Source organism: Acyrthosiphon pisum, chromosome A1 (assembly GCF_005508785.2).
Source record: "Acyrthosiphon pisum isolate AL4f chromosome A1, pea_aphid_22Mar2018_4r6ur, whole genome shotgun sequence".
Classification (NCBI taxonomy): domain Eukaryota; kingdom Metazoa; phylum Arthropoda; class Insecta; order Hemiptera; family Aphididae; genus Acyrthosiphon; species Acyrthosiphon pisum.
In genome coordinates, this window is record NC_042494.1 from 62,503,308 (window position 1) to 62,526,548 (window position 23,241).

Here is a 23,241-nt window from a genome sequence, read left to right on the forward strand (position 1 = left end):
ATTCCATTTGTAAACGTGAAAGAATTTTTTTTTAACTAAGCTAAAAAAAAAACATTGAACATTTTATTTTGAATTAAACAATAATTATTAATACATTGAGCTATGATGGAAGTTATTAAAAAACTTATCGTTAATCAATCAACTTACCTATACCTACACGTTTGAACACGGAAATCTAACCAGTATAATACATACGTTTACGTACCTATATACTTATACCAATAGCTAACAATTTTTAGTTTCATTGCCCAATATAACGTAAATATAGTTTATCTGATACAAAATTTGTATTTCAGAATATTTCTTTATATTTTATAGCAATATTATGAAATTTTAATATTTATAATGTACATTTATACATTGTCTTCCATGTTTGTACCCATTGTACGCTCGTCAAGTACCTATATATTATTTACTTCTCTCCCACCACGTGCCTAAAGTTTAAAATTTGTAAATAGTAATTCAAGCCTTAAAATATTATTTAAAAACCTTTAAGAATTAACTATTACATTTCCGAGGAACTCGAAAACAGTTATTTTAATTTTTTTTATCTCAAACATAGGTAAACAAAGAAATATGTATCATGTGAATTATATAATTTAACTGTGTCAAACATATAAATAAATAAAAACATATATATTACAAGGACAAAATTGGTAGAACTTCCTGTGTAATACACAAAGTTTAACAGAAATAACTGATAAACGGCGTAATTAACTAACTGTTTATAAATAAATGTTTAAATAAAAAAAATTTATAAAAATAATATTTATTACATGGTGTTAGTTACTTCATCTGCCAGTTGTTTTTGTTACACTCTGTAGTCTGTATACATTCTGCTATTAATTAATCATAAATCTATATAATAAGAAAATTGTATGATAATTATTATTTGTAAAAAGAATAATATAGTGTACACATTCAAAATATAAAATGTATAGCAGCAGCTACAGGTAGGTATGCTTATTATTTCTTAATAATAATTGCTCGTTGTATATAGAACGTATTATACAACATATTTTAAAAAGTGGATTGAATATTTAATGATACACAATATTATTCTGTACCTATGGTCGTATATAGAGCCATAATATACATGTTCAAGATTACTAAACATTTATCCAAGCTGTACATCTTTATAAATAATTACATAATTATTATAGTATAGGTATATTTTTACGAATAACGGGCTCTCATCAATTATGCATTTGGAATAAGAAAATATAAAAAGTTACACCTTAGGTCGATGGCATTTCAACCTACTGAATTGAGTGTGTTTATACGTCATGTATGCATTTTTGTTCATTTTCCGTAAGAATGTTGCTCACTTAAATATTGCTTCGACGTGATCTTCTATGCATACCTATATATATTGATTTATGTTAGCCTTTATGAATGTTATATATTATGCGTTTATCAACCTATTTCTATTACATAAAACTGTTTTAATTTACATTTAATTTTGTCGCTCTCGTTAAAATCTGGCATTACAACGACGATATTATTATGTCTTATGTTTAATCGACCAGAATCACAGGCATTTACACATACTATACATATTATACATACAACCTATATTATATTATGTTAATATTTAATTAACAGATCTACATATTATTATCATTATCATTATTATTATTATTATTATTATTATCATGTCAATACGTCATTGTCCGCAGTAGATTAAAACTGACATATTGTGTATGCTGTAATGCAATAGTTGCGATGATACGTTAATATTCGTAACGCTCATTTTAATAACATTCGCGTGTAATTGTTTCTTTTTATTCGATCTGAACACAATAATTAAACAATATAGGTATACGTAGTATGTACAATAATACGAATATGCGTGTATATGATGTGTACGTATCATATTATATGGAGTGGTTTTAGGCTATTACCGCAGTCTGTCTAGAGACCCGTCGTCTATCCATAACCGTAACCTTTCTAAAACAAATGGCTGTCACACAATGACGACAGATTTCGTAAACTTTATTGTTTCGGTTTTTTTTTCCGACCGCCTACGCTGATGGATGCACCTCTACAATGTAATTATTACCATTATTGTATTATACGCATATGTATGTGTATCACAACGGGCGGCCGCTGCACGTGGTATTTTTCTCCGACCGGCCGATGCAAATCGTCAATAACTCTACATGACGTGTGTATCAAAAGAAAATACATCCTACCTATAGTGCAGCAATATTTTGCAGTAGAGAAAAAAAAATGCTTAACAGCTTATTTTTCTATAATATTTATTAGAGTAGAAAAAAAACAGAAGTAACAAATAAATAGTTTGTAAACCATAAAAATAAAAAAAAAATAAGGAAGACTTATACAATAAATAAATGATAATAATAATAATAATTATTTTGTTACTAGCTCGTAAAACAGTTGTGCCTACGTGCTGTACAAAACTATGTAACAATGATGGTACAAGTCCATACTATTAAAGTCGTACATATTAAAATTATATATTATTATTATTATTATTATTTGATCGTTTGCCATTTATTTTAGGCAACGTATACGTAGTTATAAGGGAACAGTCATAGTGAGGGACTCGTTAGTAGGCGGGGGTCGAGTAAGCGGAGGCTGCTGGGTAAGCCGGTGCCGCTGAGTAAGCCGGGGCCGCTGGGTAAGCCGGGGCCGCTGGGTAAGCCGGGGCCGCTGGGTAAGCCGGGGCCGCTGGGTAAGCCGGGACCGCTGGGTAAGCCGGGGCCGCTCGGTAAGCCGGGGCCGTTGGATAAGCTGGGGCCTTGTAAGCTGGAGCGGCGGGGGCGTACGATGGAGTTCCTTCCTTCTTGACGACGGCGTTGAAACCGTATTCGTCAGCGGTATATTCAACGATCCTTTTGGTTCCGTCGGCCTCGATTAGGCTGTAGTAACCTTTCACGTTCTTGCCATCACTGTACTCGGCTTGGCTTTTGACATCGCCGGTTTGATAGTCGTTGACAGAGTAGTCAAAGCTGTATGGCTTGGCTGGGTACTCAGGTTCTTGCGATTTGTACGGTGCCGGTGCGGAGTATGCTGGTGCAGCGTAAGACGGCGCGGAGTAAGACGGTGCTGAGTAAGATGGAGCTGAGTAAGACGGGGCAGAGTAAGATGGGGCAGAGTAAGACGGGGCAGAGTAAGATGGGGCAGAGTAAGAAGGTGAGGGTTTGTATGATGGGGCTGGCTTGTATGCTGGGGCTGGTTTGTACGCTGGGGCAGGGCTGTACGACGGAGCTGGGCTATACGATGGAGCTGGTTTGTAGGCTGGAGCGGGGCTGTATGATGGAGCTGGGCTATATAATGGTGCTGGGCTGTATGATGGAGCTGGCGAGTATGATGGAGCCGATGGAGCCGATGGAGCCGATGGAGCTGATGGGCTCGATGGCGATGGGTACGATGGTACGGAGATAGATGTGACGTTGGTGACCACCAATAATAGACATGCCGAAACTGCAAAAATCTAAAACACACAAATCATAAAACAATAAGTAATATTTCAATTTATTACGTTAAATTTTTTACTAGTCGATTAAATTTCAGTATAATTAAATTTATGTAGGTACATAATTAATATATTTTACATACACTGGTGTTTAGTTCAAATATATTATGTTTATCGTAAATGTTATTATATTAGTATAATTTAAAAAATGACGACGGTGAACGATTAAAATACAATTTCATGCAATAAGCAATTGCATTAAAGTTACCAAAAATACAGTATAGAAATTACTCTATTACAAATAGATTTTTTTTACACTATTATCCATAGAAAAATCAAGTGTGTTGACAAAAGACGTAAAAAATAATCATTTGAGGTCGGATCTGTCATGCATATTAAATTGTATACGTACTACGTACACATTGTAGTCGGGTTTAAACACCAATAATGAATTACCATCATTGTCGTCATGGTCTAATCTTGTGCACGTTTAATAAATACAACTATTGAACATTAATTTAAAATACATTAATACAGTGTTGTAAACATCACATGTTTTAAACAACTCTAGACAAACCTACTGGACGAGGGTTTAATGCAAAACTTTTGAATTTCGTAAACACCTAAGTACATTACTAACCTAAGTAAATTGTTTCATTGAAAAACAAATCACAGTAGGTATAAAATTAATGAAATATTATATCCTATTTTATACCACGACGTGTTATTTAAACGGTCGGTATGATGTTTTAGCGTCTACGGTATTGGCATTTTTCTGTGTCTATGTGGTTTGATCATTTCTGGATCGAGAACAAAAATTCCTTTATTGGTAACCAAACTCAAATACACTATGAAATCGCGTAATACTGAGTATTTGTGTCACTTAGATTATTTCTCTATGCGACTGCTTGCACGATTGCACAATGTTCCTCTAGTAAGATATTGAACGTGGGTTTTATATTTTTTCGAGAATTTCTTGGTACATGTATCGATATTGTCTGACTTGCAAAGTGCTTACATAGCTAGCCTGGCCTTAGAATAGAACCGATTATAGGTATAATATTTAATTGGAAAGCTTTTTAGTACAATTTTGTTTTTTAAAAATATCAGCCTTAATTATTTTCCCTATTAAAATACTTTACGTGACAGCACAACAGCAGAGAGCTTAGAATAAAAAAAAAACTCGTGTACCTAATTATATTTACAAGTAAAAATAAATAATTTTTATGTAGCTCTACGTTTATAATATATTATTCATTATACTGTATGTTTGCTATAAGGTTTTTAATATATTGACTTGTTTAAACATTAAGAAGTTAATAAACTACCATGTGAGTTATGAGTTTTGACATATAGGAACTAGGTCTATTGTACCTACTCGACACTCATACTATAATATAAAGTAAATAAAAATAATTGATTCAAACACGTGTACGTATTATCACGACTGAATAATTTAAATTGAGTGAAATTTAAAAGCAAAAAACATATTCTATATTTGTACTTACATAGAATAAATTAGGTAGGTACATCTTATTATGGTGATTATGATGCTAAAAGTCACTTAATTTTTCAATTATGTGCATAATAATTTAACTGTAGCTATGTTCATAACAATATCTTTACTTAAAAAGTAATCTAATATGGTATTTTTTTTATCACGTTTCTTCGTTTTGAATTGATTTTTATCTTTACAAATACAAAATCAAATTCAACGTGTTACGGTTGAATTATGATCGTATTAGACATTTTGCTTTTAAATAATATAATAAATGAATGAAAACTGTGAAATAAATAATACGATATAACACACGAGTTCGTAATTACGAAAACAACATTATAACGGAAACCGTTATCATTTGTAATCGTGTAGTGATAAAAATAAAATGTTACCTACGTTTCGTTAGTTGAATTCCACCCGGGAAAATTCGTATGAGACTCTGTTAACACAGTCTTCGATACATCGACACGATAAGTCTTTAGACGGATAAGTCGGACGTATTTGGATATCAGGTAACGATGTGTCGATGTATCAGGAACGAGCACATATTATTGCGTCAGGCGATGTGTTTGATCGAACTCAAAGTCGCGACGTGCCGAAGTCGTCGTTAAACCGGTCGAATATAATACGATTATGAACAATTTTTTTTCAACAGATATTCCTTATAATAACCCGACGGATAATCGATATAATAATATTATATGGATGCCAATTACGCATCTACATCGGAAAGTTTATGGATAATAATATTGTCGTTATAATTTATTATAATAATATAGGTAGTATTGCTATAACGTAGTTATACTCACAGTGAACGCCATGATTTGTTTGGTTTCTGTGTTCGGACCAGTTCACGGCACTTCGTCAGATGGGACAATATCACGTCAGCCACGCGGTTTTCGGTTTATATAGGTTTAAAGTTGGGGACCTCACGTTTCGGATCGGGCGCGGCGTGGGGGTACCTATGTATAATGCGCGATATACACACGTCATATTATGGGTACACATAACATTATGTGCAACGCCGCCGCCGTCACCGCCACTGACTCAGTGGCGGCGCGCGGGCCGCAGACCGCAGCCACAGCCCTCGGGGCTGCCTGCCAGAGGGGACGGTATATATATAGGTACGACGACGTCCGGGCCGTAATAGCGATTGTAAATAATACATAACAACGATAACATTATACCTATACGATATGTTATAGCTAGGCGTAGTGTAGGTACCTGTATATTATTATCATAGGTAATATAATAATATATAATATAATATTATAGTATATATAATATAATAGTAATAATAGCGAAGCCGATGACGTGTTGCGCGAAGTGAGCGTGTGAAAAAAAAAACGTACCCAATATCGTAGTATTATTGTATAGGTAGGTAGCTGGTAATGTAATTATTATTATTATTGTTATTATTATTATCATTATGTGACAAAAACATGATATCGTAAAGAATACGCTCGCGGTGAGCGATATTGTATATAATACGCCACGCGACTTTTGACGAAACAAATGTCAACGCGGTTATTGTCGGCAATCGGGTCAAGACCGTTCGGGTTATGGGAACTGCATACCTATATTATAGTCGGAAAGCTTTGGGGCACCTACGATGACGACAAGAGTACAACGGTATAGTATAACATTATATTAGGTATATAGGCATACAGGTATATAGGTATTCAACCTATACTCGCGTTTTCCGTAATCACCTGCAGCCGACCGCCTCCAGTCACCAGATTTCATTTCGTACCTCGACAACGTTGCCCAAGGCATTTTTTGTATAAATCAATTTAATGACAACGTCTTGAACATTCATACATTACGTAGCTTTATATAGATAATATAGGTGATATATTATGATACCAAACTCAACGAATATATTTTTATTCATTGTGATTTCAAAACGATCAGTTTTAGAGAAAAAAAAATTGTCATTGTTTTACATTATCCAAGAAGTGTTAAGTGTGTAAAAATTGCATGCACGTTGATCGATAATATTTTTCTTGCTTTTAAAAACTACCGAAAAATCTATAAAATAAAAGTCTGTCTTTAAGCGCAATTTATTTTGAAATAAAGAAATTATCCACGTGGAAATTGTAAAACTAATTAATTCCTTGCTCCACTCAAAATTATGAAAAAGCAAGACATAATATATCGTAAGTGCACCAATGTTCCTCCTCAATTTTTAATTGGCAATTTGATGATAATATTTGAGATGTGTTAAAATGCCAGTCTTACAAAAAATAACGCATACAAAACATATAGGAATAACAAAATAGGAATTAATGATTGCATCTCGAATTTGATAATTTTAAAGGATACAAGATTTTTAAGGAAGAAATGTTAGTGTATCAAGTCAATTTTGAGCGTTTAAGAAATTGCATGTGTAATATATTTTGTTACAGACCTGCATCGGACTCAGACTTCGATACTAGCTTGATATATATATATTATATTCTCTATCGTTACGTATTTAAATTTTCTTCTTGAGAATCTTGATAGTTAAATATGTGCTTAAAAAATCTAATAATAACTATTATTCTGAGATAAAAGTATATTCAACCTTGTTTAGATAATTATAAGATTGCACTTCTCCAGATGTAAATTTATAGATTTGTCTGTTATTTTTAAAATTTTAAATTACAGTGTTAACTGCCCTGAAATTCTATTAGGTATAGAGTATTATTAGTACTATTAGGTATGTTGGTTAGTTCTCACTTTTTTTTACCAGGCCCAAGACAAACTTTTATGAGTCATTTCACTCATAATCATAAATATAATAGATAGATTAAATGGTTCTAAATGTCATATGTTTCGGATCCATGCCTAATAGCATTGATGATTTCGACTTCGATTTTGATAACGAATCTAAACTTCAGAATGTATGCAATATTAAATACCTAAGTAATAGGTGTAATTATAATTTAATATTCTAGGTATTGTAAGAAATGGTTAATTTTTAGGGAAAATAAAAAATAATGAAATGATTATTATATAATGTGTAGAAAGACTTCTTGTATTATATTACTAATCCAAAGTTAACCTTACAATAAATAACCATGGAGTAATTATGGTGCACTTTACCGACCCTAATGGGCGTTAATAAACATAGATATTATTACTATAGGTACCGTATAGTTCCTAAGCGGAGCATGCGTGCCATGTAAGACGGTCTACGATGATGTTTTCCGCGGTAGTAAATGTACCACGTAACTTAACTGTGCATTAGACATTTAAAAGTGCTAATAATGGTGTATAATATAATAATATATAAAATGGATATCAGTAATCATAGTATCATATATTAATAATTAATATATATGAACAATACATGGTTATGGTAATGGTGATGCCAGACTTTGGCCTATAGTCAAATTCATTCAATTTAAAATTGATCCGTGGTTCACGAAAAAATGAGAAAAATTCATAAAATATAAATATTAAGAAAAACAATCACGCATAGTTTTAACGAAAAATCTAGGTCGTTTTTCGGTAAGCACTTTTCTGAATCATTATTCGTATGCAACGACTTATAATTTCAATAGAAAGCATAGAAAACAACTACTGTGGATTGCGACCCATTCCACTACCAGAATCAGTATATATTTTTACTACATTATCATACAAAATATTATACTGAATTATATACCAACCAAATTTATAAACTAGTACCTATACGATTTATATATTTAAAAATCAAACTGATGTTAGAAATTTTCTAGAAATTATTGAAACTAACACACCACTACCATTATATAAACAGTGATTTGAAAAATTTTATACTTATTCCAAATTCCTATGTAGTTATTGATTATGGCTTATAAGTAGGTAAAATAAAGTAATGAATACAAATCATCTATAATTTTTTCTCAACTTGTATAGACATGTTACACTAAAACGCTATAATATTATAGTACATTAAAGTAGTTTTAATACGAATAAAATGGGTTATTGACTGGTAGTATTATTATACAACACGAGAGTATATACTATAGATATTTCTAAAAGTCGATGTATAACTACGTTAGTTTGGATCTCGCCATAGTATCCAATTTAAGTACTAGAGAAAGAAACCATGGAGCTTATACTTGAACGCACTTGACATTTTATTCAATTAAAACCACAGTACGCCATCATTGTGTAATAAACTAATATTTTTATCCATCAATTCAAGACTTAAATTCACAATTCGTATTTTGTATAGGACTTATAAGTTACATAGGTACTATAATAACAGAACAAAAAAAAAACAATAATTTGCTCTCGGTTAACATATTTAATTGTTTGAATATATACTTATACTTTTGTGTCAGTTGGTTTTTAAAAATATAATATTATAAAGGTTATATTCCTATATTGTGAATTTTTTGCACCAACAATTATTTAAGTCAAAATAGATAATATTGTTCACTGTTTTCAGTAATATTTTATTTATATATTATTTTATTAAAATTAAACATATTGTATAAAAGGTAAATGAAAATATAAAATTTAACAATCTAGTTTAAAATTAAGTTTACAAATCGTATAAATTGGATCACTCATCATATTATAATATTCTAAATTTGAAAGCATTGATAAATTATAATATGCCACACAAAGATTTTGAAGCACTTTTGTCTCCGTAAAGTGTTCTTCAGGTTATTATTTTTTTTTTTTGCAATTTGACAACAAACTTACCAAATCTTCATATTTTCCGCAATTTTATTATTTTTAAAACTAAAAATTTAGCAAAATAATCTGTTTGAAGTATCATCTGTGTTCACTTTTTAATATTAGAGAAGCTATATGAACGTTTTGGAGCACTTTTAGAACCCTTTTAAGTGTTTTTCAGAAATAAAAAAAATAACAAACCAAATACCTCTTGCTCATAATACAAAATCCACTTTGTTAATAACATACTTTTAAGTTATTGAAATCGATGAAATCAATAAAATGACCAGTTATAACTAGTAAAGTAAGGTAACTGAAATAAACTTCACAAACTAAATTATGCATATTAATAATATATAATTATAAAATATATTTTTTTATTCACAGCAAAATCAATTTAATTTATATTAATTAATATGTCCGAAAACACCATATTACTATAACAGCTATAGCTAGTTATTGAAATATTGTAAAAATTGTGTTTTAATTCACTACATAATAAAGGGCAGCGGTTCTTAACCTTTTGTATATCACGGACCGCCTTAACAAATTTTTTTTCAAATACCTTTTTTTTTACAAAACATCTCATGTTATCATAACCAAAATTATAATAATTATTTTATATAACAAATAACATAAGCAGACTTAATAATACATACACATTTATAATTATTTTATTACAATTATTTTTTTATAAAAATGAAATATTAAACCATAATTGAGTACGATCGATCAACTGCACTTGGTGGCAGTAAATATAAGACTGCCGAGACTACAGTTTTGTACACATGTACATTTCGTATGAACAAGAAAACTGATTAAACTTAGTAAATATTAATAATCAAAGATGGGCAAGTTAATGAAAATAATGAACTCAAGTTAAGTTAGGAGGACACAAGATCGATAAGTTAAAAGTTAACAGTTAACAAATAATACATTTAACTCGATAAGTTAAAAGTTAATATAGAACAAAATATTAACTTAACTCAGTTTAAAAAAAGTTAATCTATTTTTTTTTTATTAGTATGTAAATTACATAAAGAGTGAATGTGTCTTTTTAGTTTCTAAATTTATAAATTATAAAAAACAATTTTATTGAACTTTTGTCATAATGTATACTGTATACCTTTTTACTTTTACTTTACTATTATTTACTAATAAGTAATATAAACTATACTCATCTCAAATTAATAATTTTTTTTTTTTTTTTTTATATTTGTTCATTGTAACGACCTCAAGGTCTTTGACAATGCTTATCACAAGTGGGTAGTAGGGAGATCATGTGATCTATTTATCTATGTATATATCACTATATGCATGATACTACCCCCCTTCTCCAAGAGGAGACATGTGCGGTCTTCACTCCCAGTGGAGTGGGACCTAGTTGGAAACCGGATGACGCAATCGGACGACAGCACGGGAAAATGGTGACTGCGTAGAATCACACACATTTTTTTTGCACTTTGCTATGAATCGAACCGATGACTGTGTGAGTCGTAATCAACTGCGTGACCACTGCGCCACTCCGGCCCCAAATTAATAATTAAACAAATATATTTTTTTATATCATATAGCAATTTAATAATATAAGATACATAACATTAAAACATAACAATTGTCAATTTGTAATTTAATTAATTTTTAAAAACATTTATAATTGCAACTAGCATAATATATAATTTACAACATAATAAAATATATGAATAGACACAAAATTATGTTATCAAGAAAAAGAACAGAAATGTTTGTGTTTTTGTATTGGATTATTTTTATTTTATACTGATATAGTAATATTTACGTATAAATGAAAAATTTCAAAATGTTTTTAACTTGATGGATTTTTTTAAACTTAACTGAGAAAAGCTAAGTTATTTCAACTGTAAATTAAACGAGTTAATTTCATAAGTTGATTAGAAAATAAACTAACTAGCTAAGTTAAAAAGTTTAAAAAAATTAACTTTTTAACTTAACTTTAACTTTTTAACTAGTTAATGCCCACCTTTGTCAATATTAGAATTATTTGGTATAGAATCTACATATTATATATTAAAAAAAAATAATAATAATCCAACAATATTGTAATAATGAATTCATGTCAATTATTCACGTATGTTATGTGTTAAGGCTGCCGCGGACCCCCCAGGGGGCCGAGGACCACAGGTTAAGAACCGCTGATATAGGGTACTGAATTCGTACAACAGATTAATATATTATTATGAAATTAGGTAGGTACTCAAATAATTTGATTTTATTAAACATTTGTAAGCTACAATTTGTCTAGATTTTGATAATTTATATAACGCTGATTTAAAATTACACCCGGTAAACTGATGAGTTACACAAATATTGCAATATAATAATAAATTGGTATGTTCAATATCCAGTTTTCAAATGACTAAGAGGTAGTAAATACTAAATATATAATTAACATAATAATATATACCAATTAGGTAAGCGTTAGTCGGGATAGTCTGAAGAGTTTGTTAATTCATGAGTGTATTATATATTAAATTGTAGTTCAATGATCGGTTTGTTTGATATTTAATTTAGTATAAAATAATTGTAATTGCATATTAGGTATAATAATGTATAGTAATAATTTATGTATGATTTCAAACTAACATTAATTATTGTGAAAAACTTTATTGATATTTACCATTCAGCGATAGCCAATAGAAATTAAACTATTATTAATGTTGTTATTAAACAAATATTTTATGCAGGCTTTAGTTGTTTGTGTTTTATAACACAATGCCGTCAAACGGTAAACGTTCTAAATTTAGCATAATATTCGTCATAATAATATTATGTTAGGTACTACGTGAGCGATTCTGAAGATGAACTCCATAAAGTATGTTCAGAAATGTTATGTACCTACGTCCTACACCTACCAATTATATTACTTTATTATATAAAGATAACATTTATTCTGTTAAACAATTGAAATTTATAAAAGCTTAATGATTGCTTGTAATAGTTTTATAAAGTTTTTAGTTTACAATTTGTTTAAATGTTGGCGTTTAAATTATTATATTTATGCCTATTTTATATTTTCATGGCATAGGCTGAAGAAAATAATAATCATAGAGACATCAAACTGCATCGACTGTTAATTGATTAATTTCAAATTAGGTACCTATACCCTAACATACCTACGATTTATAATATATGCGTATAACCAGTTTAAGAAAATGTTTACCATTTTTGTTGCGCCTTTTTAAATTTGGAACGTATGTTACATTTTACTGTTTTATGTTTTATAATACCGCTTGAAATATCAATATTATTAAAAGACCTAAAAGTTAAAAAAAAATAAAATAAAAAAGTAGGTTAGTCATGCCACTCATTGTTCTATATATATAATATACATAATTCATGATAATATTTACATATGACCGTAATAAATTTAATTCGATTTAATAATGTATAATGTGCAGTTTATCGATAATCACAATTAATTGAATCTTATGTTATTTTATAAACCAAGAATGTATTTTGAATCAAACTTTTTGTGCAAAATTACACAATAAGTATCGTAAACGCTATACTAAAAGGGAAATGGTGGTGTCAAAAATCGCATTATTATATATGTATAATATATAGAAATACAAACCCAGTTTTCTCTGTCATTTGAATAACAAAGCCATAGTTCAAGAGATTTGCGGGGGCGACCAGATGAGTACTAAAAAAAAAAAAATCCATTTACGTTCATTATTTCATTTTTTTTTCTTGGTATCGGTATATACAGTCAGCAAATTTTCCATTGTAAGAATTTCCGATAGTATCTCATACAACATGAACTGTTTTAATATTATGTCAAGAGCACACGATTTTTTTTTTTAGTTATTTACGAACAAAAGTTTAAATATCTATACAATTTCCATAGAATCGTATTTATTCCCCCTGTAAGTACATTAGTCCTATTAATTAAGGATTAATCACAATTAATCCTTTACAACTCGTAATTTATACGTTGAATTGTAAGTGTAAATCAATGATCGTGATATTATGAGCAACTTTTCTCATAAATATGTTTAACTTCAGATATTATTCATGATTCATATTGTTACCTTATTTGGTAGAATAAATCGTTTAAATAAAAACTTATGTTTTTAATTTTAAAAAAAATACAAGAATAGTCGATTCGAGAAATAACATATATTTATTAAAATACAAATATGATAATTGATTATTAATTCGCATAGGTAATTATTCAAAAATCAATACAAATAATAATAATTTGTACTCTTATTTAACTATTTAAAAGAGTATAACAGTTAAGTTGCAACATTTATAATTTGGCGTTTGAAGTTGAGTTGTAATATTATTTAACTTTATATCGTAGTTGATATATAGTGAAATAATTAATACGACGGAGCTTCGTATTCTTGAGATTGTTTGGCTGGGGCACCGTACGACGATTCTTGTTTGTTGTAGGCAGGTGCGTTATAAGAAGGTTGTGCACCATATGGCGATACTTGCGTGTTATATGATGGTGCGCTGTAAGCAGCTGGTGCAGATTTATATGCTTGGGAGTCCTTGTTGTACGCTGGAGCTGCTTTGTTGTAACCTTGAGCTTCTTCTTTTTTCACGTCGGCGTTGAAACCATTTTCATCTGCTGTATACTCGACAGTTCTACGGGAGCCATCAGCCTCCAACAAAGTGTAGTATCCTTTTACATGATATCCGTCACTTTCTTCCTTTTGGCTTTTGATATCATATGTATGTTCGTCATTTACGCTGTATTCAAATTTATACGGTTTTGGTGCGTAAGATTCTTCAGCATGAGCTTTTTGGCTTGGGTATGATGGGTAGGCCGATGCGGAGTGGGATGGTTCTTTGTTGTATGATGGAGTGGGAGCTGAATATGATTGTGGCTTAGCTTCGTATGAGGGAGCTGAATATTGGGATACTGGGTACTTGGGTTGTTCATAGGACGCAGACGGAGCAGAGTAAGATTGTTGCTTACCGTAAGCTGGAGCAGAGTAAGATGGGGCGGAGTAAGAAGGAGCTGAGTAAGATTGTTGTTTACCATAAGCTGGAGTAGAGTATGAAGGAGCAGAGTAAGATTGAGCATTATAAGAAGGAGCGGAATATGATTGGGGCTTGCCGTAAGCTTGAGATGCGGGAGAATATGAAGAAGCTGAGTGTGAGGGAGAATAGTGTGAAGGCGCAGAGTGTGATGGTGCGGAGTATGATGGAGCAGAGTGTGATGGTGCTGAGTATGATGGAGCAGAGTATGATGGGGCAGAGTGTGATGGTGCCGAGTATGATGGAGCAGAGTGTGACGGTGCCGAGTATGATGGAGCAGAGTGTGATGGTGCCGAGTATGATGGGGCAGAGTGTGATGGTGCCGAGTATGACGGAGCTGAGTACGAAGAAGGATAAGAGTAAGCTTGTGGTTTACCATAAGCTGGAGACGAATATGAAGGAGCAGAGTAGGAAGGTGCCGAATATGACGGAGCTGAGTATGAAGAAGGAGAAGAGTATGACTGTGGAGCAGAATATGCCTGAGGCTTGGGACCATATGATGGAGCTGAGTGTGAAGAATATTCCTTCTGTTCATATCCGGACGAATATGAAGGTGAGCAATCTAATCCAGCAATGATGTTGGCTTGAAGGGCCAAACAGGCAATGATTAAGGCCTGTAAACATAAAAATAGAATAAATGTCTTGCTTTCATGCTTTAAAGATATAATTTATAATACGCTCTAAATCTCTAATATAAGTATTACATGCTATACAATTTTAAGGCCTGAATATTTTTTCTAAACAATGTGTATATCTAGTGGCAATATTTAAAAGAATAAATTTAAAAATGTAAGTACAAAATAAAATATTAACTACTTACAAAATTTAAAATTTAAATTTTGTTTAAACATAGGTATTTGTATGTTTTGTTTTATCTTTATCGTCAATATATGATACAATAAATCTAACATTAACTACATAATAGATCATAAATAATATATACACATATATATTATATGCTTTATTTAATGCAGTTTTGTGGAATACCAAACACTTTGTATTATCATACATCGTGGTTAGATAACATTGTATTTTTTAGCTACAATTAATCACTACATTAGAGTTATGTAATGTCATATAGAAAAAATAACGTGTCAGTGAAAGAAAAATAAACTAGTGGTTTTGCAGTAGGTATTCGATATTATTTTCAACTAAAACCCATATGATATGAGTACCTATATAACTATTACTGAGTAGGTTACTGGTTTAATTTAAAATAATTCTTATTTATAAAAATATAATTTAAACGGGAATGATACAACAGTAAGTGTATACATACACTAAAGTCATTACTTTATTTTTGATTTCATACACACAAAAAAAAATGATTTAATTTCAATACTACATTTAGGTATATCAACGCTATGACTGGTAATTGCTATAAAACGCAACGAAAATTTAAAAACTAAAACTTGTTTGCAGTGTGTTAAAAAATTGCATAGTTTTCAGTGTCCATGTATCTATATATACAATATTATATTTTATTGATAGATATACAATATCGTTGGAACATAATATTAGCCACCTTATTAAGGCAAAACGTAATGATAAAAACGAAAGCGCACACCAACACACTTTGACAGATGTATATCAGTGGTACATGAAAACCGGTTCGATGTCGACTTCTATATTTCTACAGTCGGCATGAAATAAAAAGAAAAAAGCCGACTGCCAATATGATATGTTTATAGAATACTACTATACCCATTACCTACCTTCCTACCTACCTAATTTAACTTCACCTAATATGTGCATTATTATACAACACTGTACATTTGCGAACACAATTATATCACTGATAAATGAACAAAATGATAAAATAATAATTAAGAATGATCGAGTAGACTTAAATGTTTTTTTTCTTTTCTTAAGTATTTAAATAAAACTTAATAAGGTAACGCGTTTTAAGCCAATATTTTTAGATAATTTGCACGAAAATAATTTCACTATTAATACCATTATAGCCGTTCACAATACGCAGTGTTTAATAACATTAAATTGTTTATTTATCATGTTTTCAGCCTAGACGAATTCAGTACATCGAATATTATTTAAATTGGAATAAAATCGCTGACGTATATCCATGTATTAATTTACACAAGCTACTGTGTCTGTGTGTATAGCCACCGGTTAGCTAACACTACTAGTTTTTAACCTGTTGCAATTTTTTTATGAGCGATTATCTTATGTACGCGTACCTACTAAAGCTAAATGCCATTATTTTTATTAGTTATTACTTATTAGTGTTATCAGTTTATGAGTTTATGAACGGTGGGAAAAAAAATGTCTTATTTTTCATTTAAAAATACCGCTGCTCATATCACAAGATTGCATTTTATCAACATGGAAAATCTGGTTAAATCTGAAAATTGTTGCTATAAAGTAATTTTGTTTGTAAATTTAAATTTTATAAATTAAACTCTTAATATAATAATATATACGGCTATTGTGAAAGTAAAATTTAAACCTGAAATCGATTATAATTATCGTTTTGGCCTTGTTACAGATTTTTTTTTGTTTGTGACAAATACTGTCCTCTAACTGAAGGGTTTATCATTCGGTCACGTATATTAAAATATACTTTAAAATATATTTCATTGTTAAAATAAAAAATAATAGGGCGTGCCCTTAACATGTTTATTTTAACTTTATAAGAATATAATATTTTAATGAAAATTGAAAAAAAACTCGATTTAAAGCATTGATCGTTTGATCTTGGCACCGTTATAATATAGGTACGAGTTTCATATTAATTGTATTGTGCATATTATAATAACTATCCTGATACCTACTACAAAAAACTGCCTATATTAAAATGATTATTAAGATTGAACATAAACAGTAAATGGATAATATTGAATAGAATATGTATGTATCAAATGTTATTTACATAATTATATTTAGTATTTTTAATATTTGTATGATGGTAAATAAAAAAAAATCGTGAACGCACAGTCTTACAATTTTAAATGAGACGATTTAGCCAAGTAGATAAATCAAGTATTACATTATGTGCTTACGTTTATGTATTTTTGATCAAAGTTCATGAAAAACCACTTTTCGAAATTAAAATTAAAGATTATCTTTAGTGTAATTTTTGCGTTTATTAATTTGAATGTATGGCAAATATTGTGTTATTTATGTACTATTAATTTAATCATTTTCTGTACGCCGTTCAAATCTCGATTTTATTCCAGATATAACATGTTAAAACTTTCAAGACCTCGTTATAATAGGATTGTTTTTTTTAACATATTAATATATGTAGTATAAGAAAAACTAACTGTAGTTTATTAAAATAATCTCCTCTCTGATAATTTTGATTTCGATGGTTTAACATTTCCTTAAAAATTTAAGTAATTGAAAAAAACATTAATTAGGTATACACCATACAGATGGTGTTCTACGTTAGTATAATATTATTTTACCAACAATCCTGCCATTAAGGATTAATATCAAATAATATTATATTGAGTAGGCACCTATAGTATAAAATCATATACTTAAATAAATTGTTCTGTAGATGTTCCCGAAAAAAAATTAAATTAATACAAGTCACGGAGCACATTTATAACTATATTGATGTGCCAAAATAGGTACCTATCGCGTCCAGTAAAACGATAAAATATTAGAGCGGTTTGTTCATTTTGTTAGAAGTTATCTAAATAAACCATAATTTGTTTTATATTATTGCGCATTATCACGATTTCGTTCAATACACGAGCACTAAACATTCATACACGCCATTTTTAAATATTTATTTCTTCAAAAAAAAAAAACGTTAAATATACCTAACTTTTACGAACTGCACAAGTCTACGAGAAATCATATAGCTATACAAATATTATAATGTAATATAACACTTACTTTGGCCGCCATTGTGTGGATAAGTTTATTTGATACGATAATAATTTATTGTTTGATGATCGCTGATCGAACTGACAGATTGTAATAATACTAGTGACGATCGATCCGAAATTTATATACTATAAAAATATAGTCGTCGGCCCTACTTCGGACACCCTTAGGATGGGTACGTAATGTATAATTACGTCCGTATAGGATAAACAACATCATTTTCGGAGAATATCGTATGTCGATCAAATAGCCGTAATGTGCAGTCAATCAGCGTAACTGTCACCCGGGGCGAAGAATTGGCCAAACAGTTCATCCCCGCCGGTAATAAAACGGTATTAATATCAATTATAATAACAAGTAATCGTAATGAAAATTGCTAATCAAAACAAAATTGCCCGTGTAATCTGTCAAAAGAAATCGACGGGCACGACCACTTTCGCCCCGTTATACGGAGGTATCTGTTTATTTAGACGCCGTCTAATTGGATATTATATGGACATACGTAATATTTGTGGAAAAGTGTTGGCTACCATCGTATAAATGCTATACTTAATGCTGTGTCCGCGTATTATATTATCATTATTATGTATGATTATCATATATATTTATATTTTCAATTGAATACCTGAAACCCGATAGTGTATAGTCTGTTAAGGCTGCGTATCTATAACACAAGCTTGAGGCATCAGCAGCGGACGAGACTCGGTCGTTGTTGTGACCTAGTTTGAATTGTTTTCCACTATTATTGGCCCGGCGAAGGATATCATAATATCTATGTAGTATAATACACCACCACTTCAATGTCAACTTCATATTTTCATTTTCATTTTTTTTTTTTTTTTAATCATTTTTTTAACTGTTTGGTTTAATGTTCTATATATGTATAGATCGCAATAACCATTGGTTAGTACAGTTTTTATGCATTTATGACACTATGTAGTACCGTAAACTAATCATACTATAATTATTATAAATTATAATCTTATTGTTTGTTTAAAGATACCTATGAAACAGTAATAACCGCCAAAGGCAATTGTTTATTGACTTATCAAAAATATAGTATGCTATTATTTATAACATACAATTATCATTATAGTGTACTACGAACACTGTAAACTAATGTACAATTTCCATTTAAACATTTAAAAAAAATAATTGTTACATAGTACATACTACATAGTACATACTACATAGTACATACCTACATACTACCTGCCTAGCAGGCTGACGCATAGTCATAAAACAACAATCCAATAATTCTACAATTAATTAATTTTATATTAATAAACCTTTTTAAAGTTTTTTTGTTATAACTAACACAAAAATGAATATAATATGACATTAATGTTAATTTAGCAAAGTTAAAATACTTTTATTATTATTATGGAGGATTTATTTCGGAAAATCGTCGTCTAAGAATGAAAAGGTTCTAAATCAATTTTTTTGAAAAATTGTTTTTTTGCATATTATTATTAAATATTTTTTGTTGTATAATTCAATCCTGAAATCGTATAGATCCGTTGATTATTCAATGAGATACAGAGAATGAAAAGGTTCTAATTCATACGTGAATGATAGGTATGGGCTAACTTAAAAACGTTCTCCTGAACAATTACAAAAATTACGTTAGAACCTTTTCATTCTGAGACGACGAAATGTAGTTCGAATAGAATTAATATTTCTTAATTACAAAATATATTCAATCAAACATTATGACATAACACTATTTGTGGTGGGGGACTTTTACTTTCAAACTTGAAAAAACGTGTGTGGCATTATTCTAACCTATGCACTTCTTATATCGTAGTACTCATAAGTACTACTAAATTACTTAGTGTCTCTGTCTCTGATTGAGTTCCTGAATATCATGACAATCGTATTTTATTAAACATTTAAGATCGATGATAGTTTATAGCTAACGATTAAATTATAGTTGTGTGTACATTTCAAGGATACAATTATTTTAAAACAATTGTCAGGCTTTGACCTTGCTCCATATTTATTTGATTTTTTAACACGTAATACATAATAAATTATATTTAGCATCAGTTATATAATTATTCTATAGTGTGACTTGAACATTGTGACAGAGTGTTAGACTTAAGTATCTTTATTACATATTATGCATCTGATCATTTATCAAACAAATTATATCTGTAAAATAAATACAATACCAATGTCTGTCTATTACAAATTTAACAATCCTATCAAACCTTAGTCATGTATTTTTATTTTTTAATGGAGGTATTTCAATTTTTATTGAATAACTATAAAGTAATTTAAATAAATTATGCATTTTTATAACAAATGCAAATAAATTACCGCATTCCCTAATACAGTCCATTATGTTCGTGTATTGATATTAAGTTAAATTTAAATTTCTAAAATAGTATAATATTATAAATTTAAAATATTAATACAATTTAAGGGGATGTCAGCGCACTATTCGTTTTCTCTCTCTGGCCCACGTGTAACATAGATAAAACGCATTTACGCAAAATCATTTTTGCTATGCGTTTAAGGGCCAGTTGTACAGTCTGTGATTTAAGTTAATCACAGTTTAACTGGCCGAATTTGGCCGGTTAAATATCTGTTATCAGCTGATTAAGCGTAATCGGAGTTTAATCACAGACTGTACAACTGGCCCTAAGTAATATTAGAGTAAAGTCACATATTACAAAAAAGATAGAGAATAATATTTTGAGGGAATGACATATCGATTTTATATTTTATTATTATTTGACTTTGTATTCGACTTTCAAAATAAATAAAAAAATGTTGTAAATTTAAATTATGTTTAAATTGTTTTGAAACAATATTTAGACAAATCGATATGTCATTCCCTCAAAAGTATTATTCTCTATCTTTTTTTTCATGGGTGACTTTACTCTAAGATTACTTAAACACATAAAAAAAAATGATTTTGCGTAAATGCATTTTGTCTATGTTGGGTGTGAGCCAGAGAGAGAAAATAAATAGTGCGCTGACAGCCTCTTAATAAAATGCACTTTGAAATGTTACCCATGTTCAACAAAATATTGATTCAATTGTAGACAAAATGTTATTTAGTTTGTATAGCTTATAATAATTAAATGTTAAAATATATAAATAATAGAAAATAATATAATTTGGAAATAATATTATAATATACTTTATCTCATCAGTTATGAACCTACCAACTATCAAACATTCGTCTCGCACATACACCCGCTCGAGTACCTATATTGGTACATTCATAGGTGCCTCGCAGTGATTGTAAATTTAAAGATGTTGAGAAATTTAGTTTCATAATATTGTCAGATTTCTATCAATCTATGGCATTATAAATTATTGTTGGTATCCAATATGCAAAACAATTCAATTTCTAATGATGAAGTAATTATTTTCTATTATCATCGTATACTCGATAGTGGATAAGCAATACAATTATAGTTAATTTTATAATTTTATAACTATAGATTTAAATTTTAATAAAGGTATAAAGTGTGTATAATTATTTATTATCAATAATAAAACATAAATATTATCAAGATAAAATAATATATTAAAAACAATAAATTAGTTTGAATGTAATAAATGCAAAATTATTTGATTGAAAAAGTATGACGACACTTCCATCAAATTAAATTAAGGTATTCCGATTTCGTTAAAGTCAAATTTAATTTAGGGGAAAATTTAATTTTCGAAGGATGGTATTAACCACGGTTCACCTCTCAATATAAGAATTCATATAAATATTTATATTTCATGCGCACGGTTAAGTATGATCTTCGATTATAAGTAGGTCGTGCTTATAATTTCAATAAATGCACATAAATTAAGTTAAATTATATATTTACGTTGAGGTCAATAAACTAACGATTATGTATTGTTGAAATAAATAATTGTTTTTCTAGTACGATTGAAATAGTTTTACGTAATTGTAAATATGCGTTGTGGGGTTCGAATAAGTGAATATTAACGTGGACGAAATTAAAATACGACTCTGTATGAATGAATATATTATTACATATTACATACCTATTACATATTATCATTATTATTATTATTATGATAAACCTACTGTGTTTTCTATTACACGATTTCATAAATAAAACATAGGTAGGTTAGGTACTAAGCTGCTTACTAACGCGCAATATACGGTCGTGGTGGTGCCCATATTGATGAAGACAATCTATTTTTTTTTTAATACCGTTTAAATAATAATAACATTTTATTATTATGAAACGCATTATCCCGTACAGCCGGCGAAGTCTACAGGTAAGACGTCTATGTAGAACCTACAATTTGCAATCGAATTCCGGACAAACTCGAATATATTCACTTCATGGTATCCGGTGTGCAAAACTCGAGTTCGTGTATAACCAAACCAAACATATATACCACTACCTATGCTCAAGTAACCACCGCAGCATTCGCCACGCGTCCGTGACCTTCGTCTCGAAGACGATGTCTGTCACGCCGGTCATCATTACAAAGTAACGATTTTATAATAATACACGGATCGTAAAAATATGATAACCGATGATTGACGAACGATAGCAGTTGTAGTATCGTGGTGACGGTTCAAAATAATATTATAATAATGTATAGTAACGGAGAAAGTAAAATACACTTATAATGTAGGGTTGCATAAAAAAATCGATTATTTATTTTTAATGGTTCGCTATAAAACCGTATAGACCAATCGCGAGCCATTAAATCATGTTTAAGGTGGTCTTTAAAACTTAGCTCACTACAATAATAATTGATT

At 29.8% G+C, this 23,241-nt stretch overlaps 3 protein-coding genes across 3 annotated transcripts in view; 1 reads left to right on the forward strand and 2 right to left on the reverse strand.

Annotated features, from left to right (window-relative positions):
- LOC107884997 (cuticle protein 19) overlaps window positions 1-23,241 on the forward strand; it is a 242,218-nt gene that overhangs the window by 172,674 nt on the left and 46,303 nt on the right. The window lies entirely within an intron of this gene.
- cp20 (cuticular protein 20) lies at window positions 2,245-5,821 on the reverse strand. The gene is given in 2 exon segments (NM_001172243.1): window positions 2,245-3,460; window positions 5,753-5,821. Coding segments are annotated over 2 exon segments (900 nt in total). The 5' UTR covers window positions 5,765-5,821; the 3' UTR covers window positions 2,245-2,572.
- On the reverse strand, window positions 13,697-18,509 carry cp21 (cuticular protein 21). Its single transcript, NM_001134292.1, is given in 2 exon segments — window positions 13,697-15,244; window positions 18,498-18,509. Coding segments are annotated over 2 exon segments (1,293 nt in total). The 3' UTR covers window positions 13,697-13,963.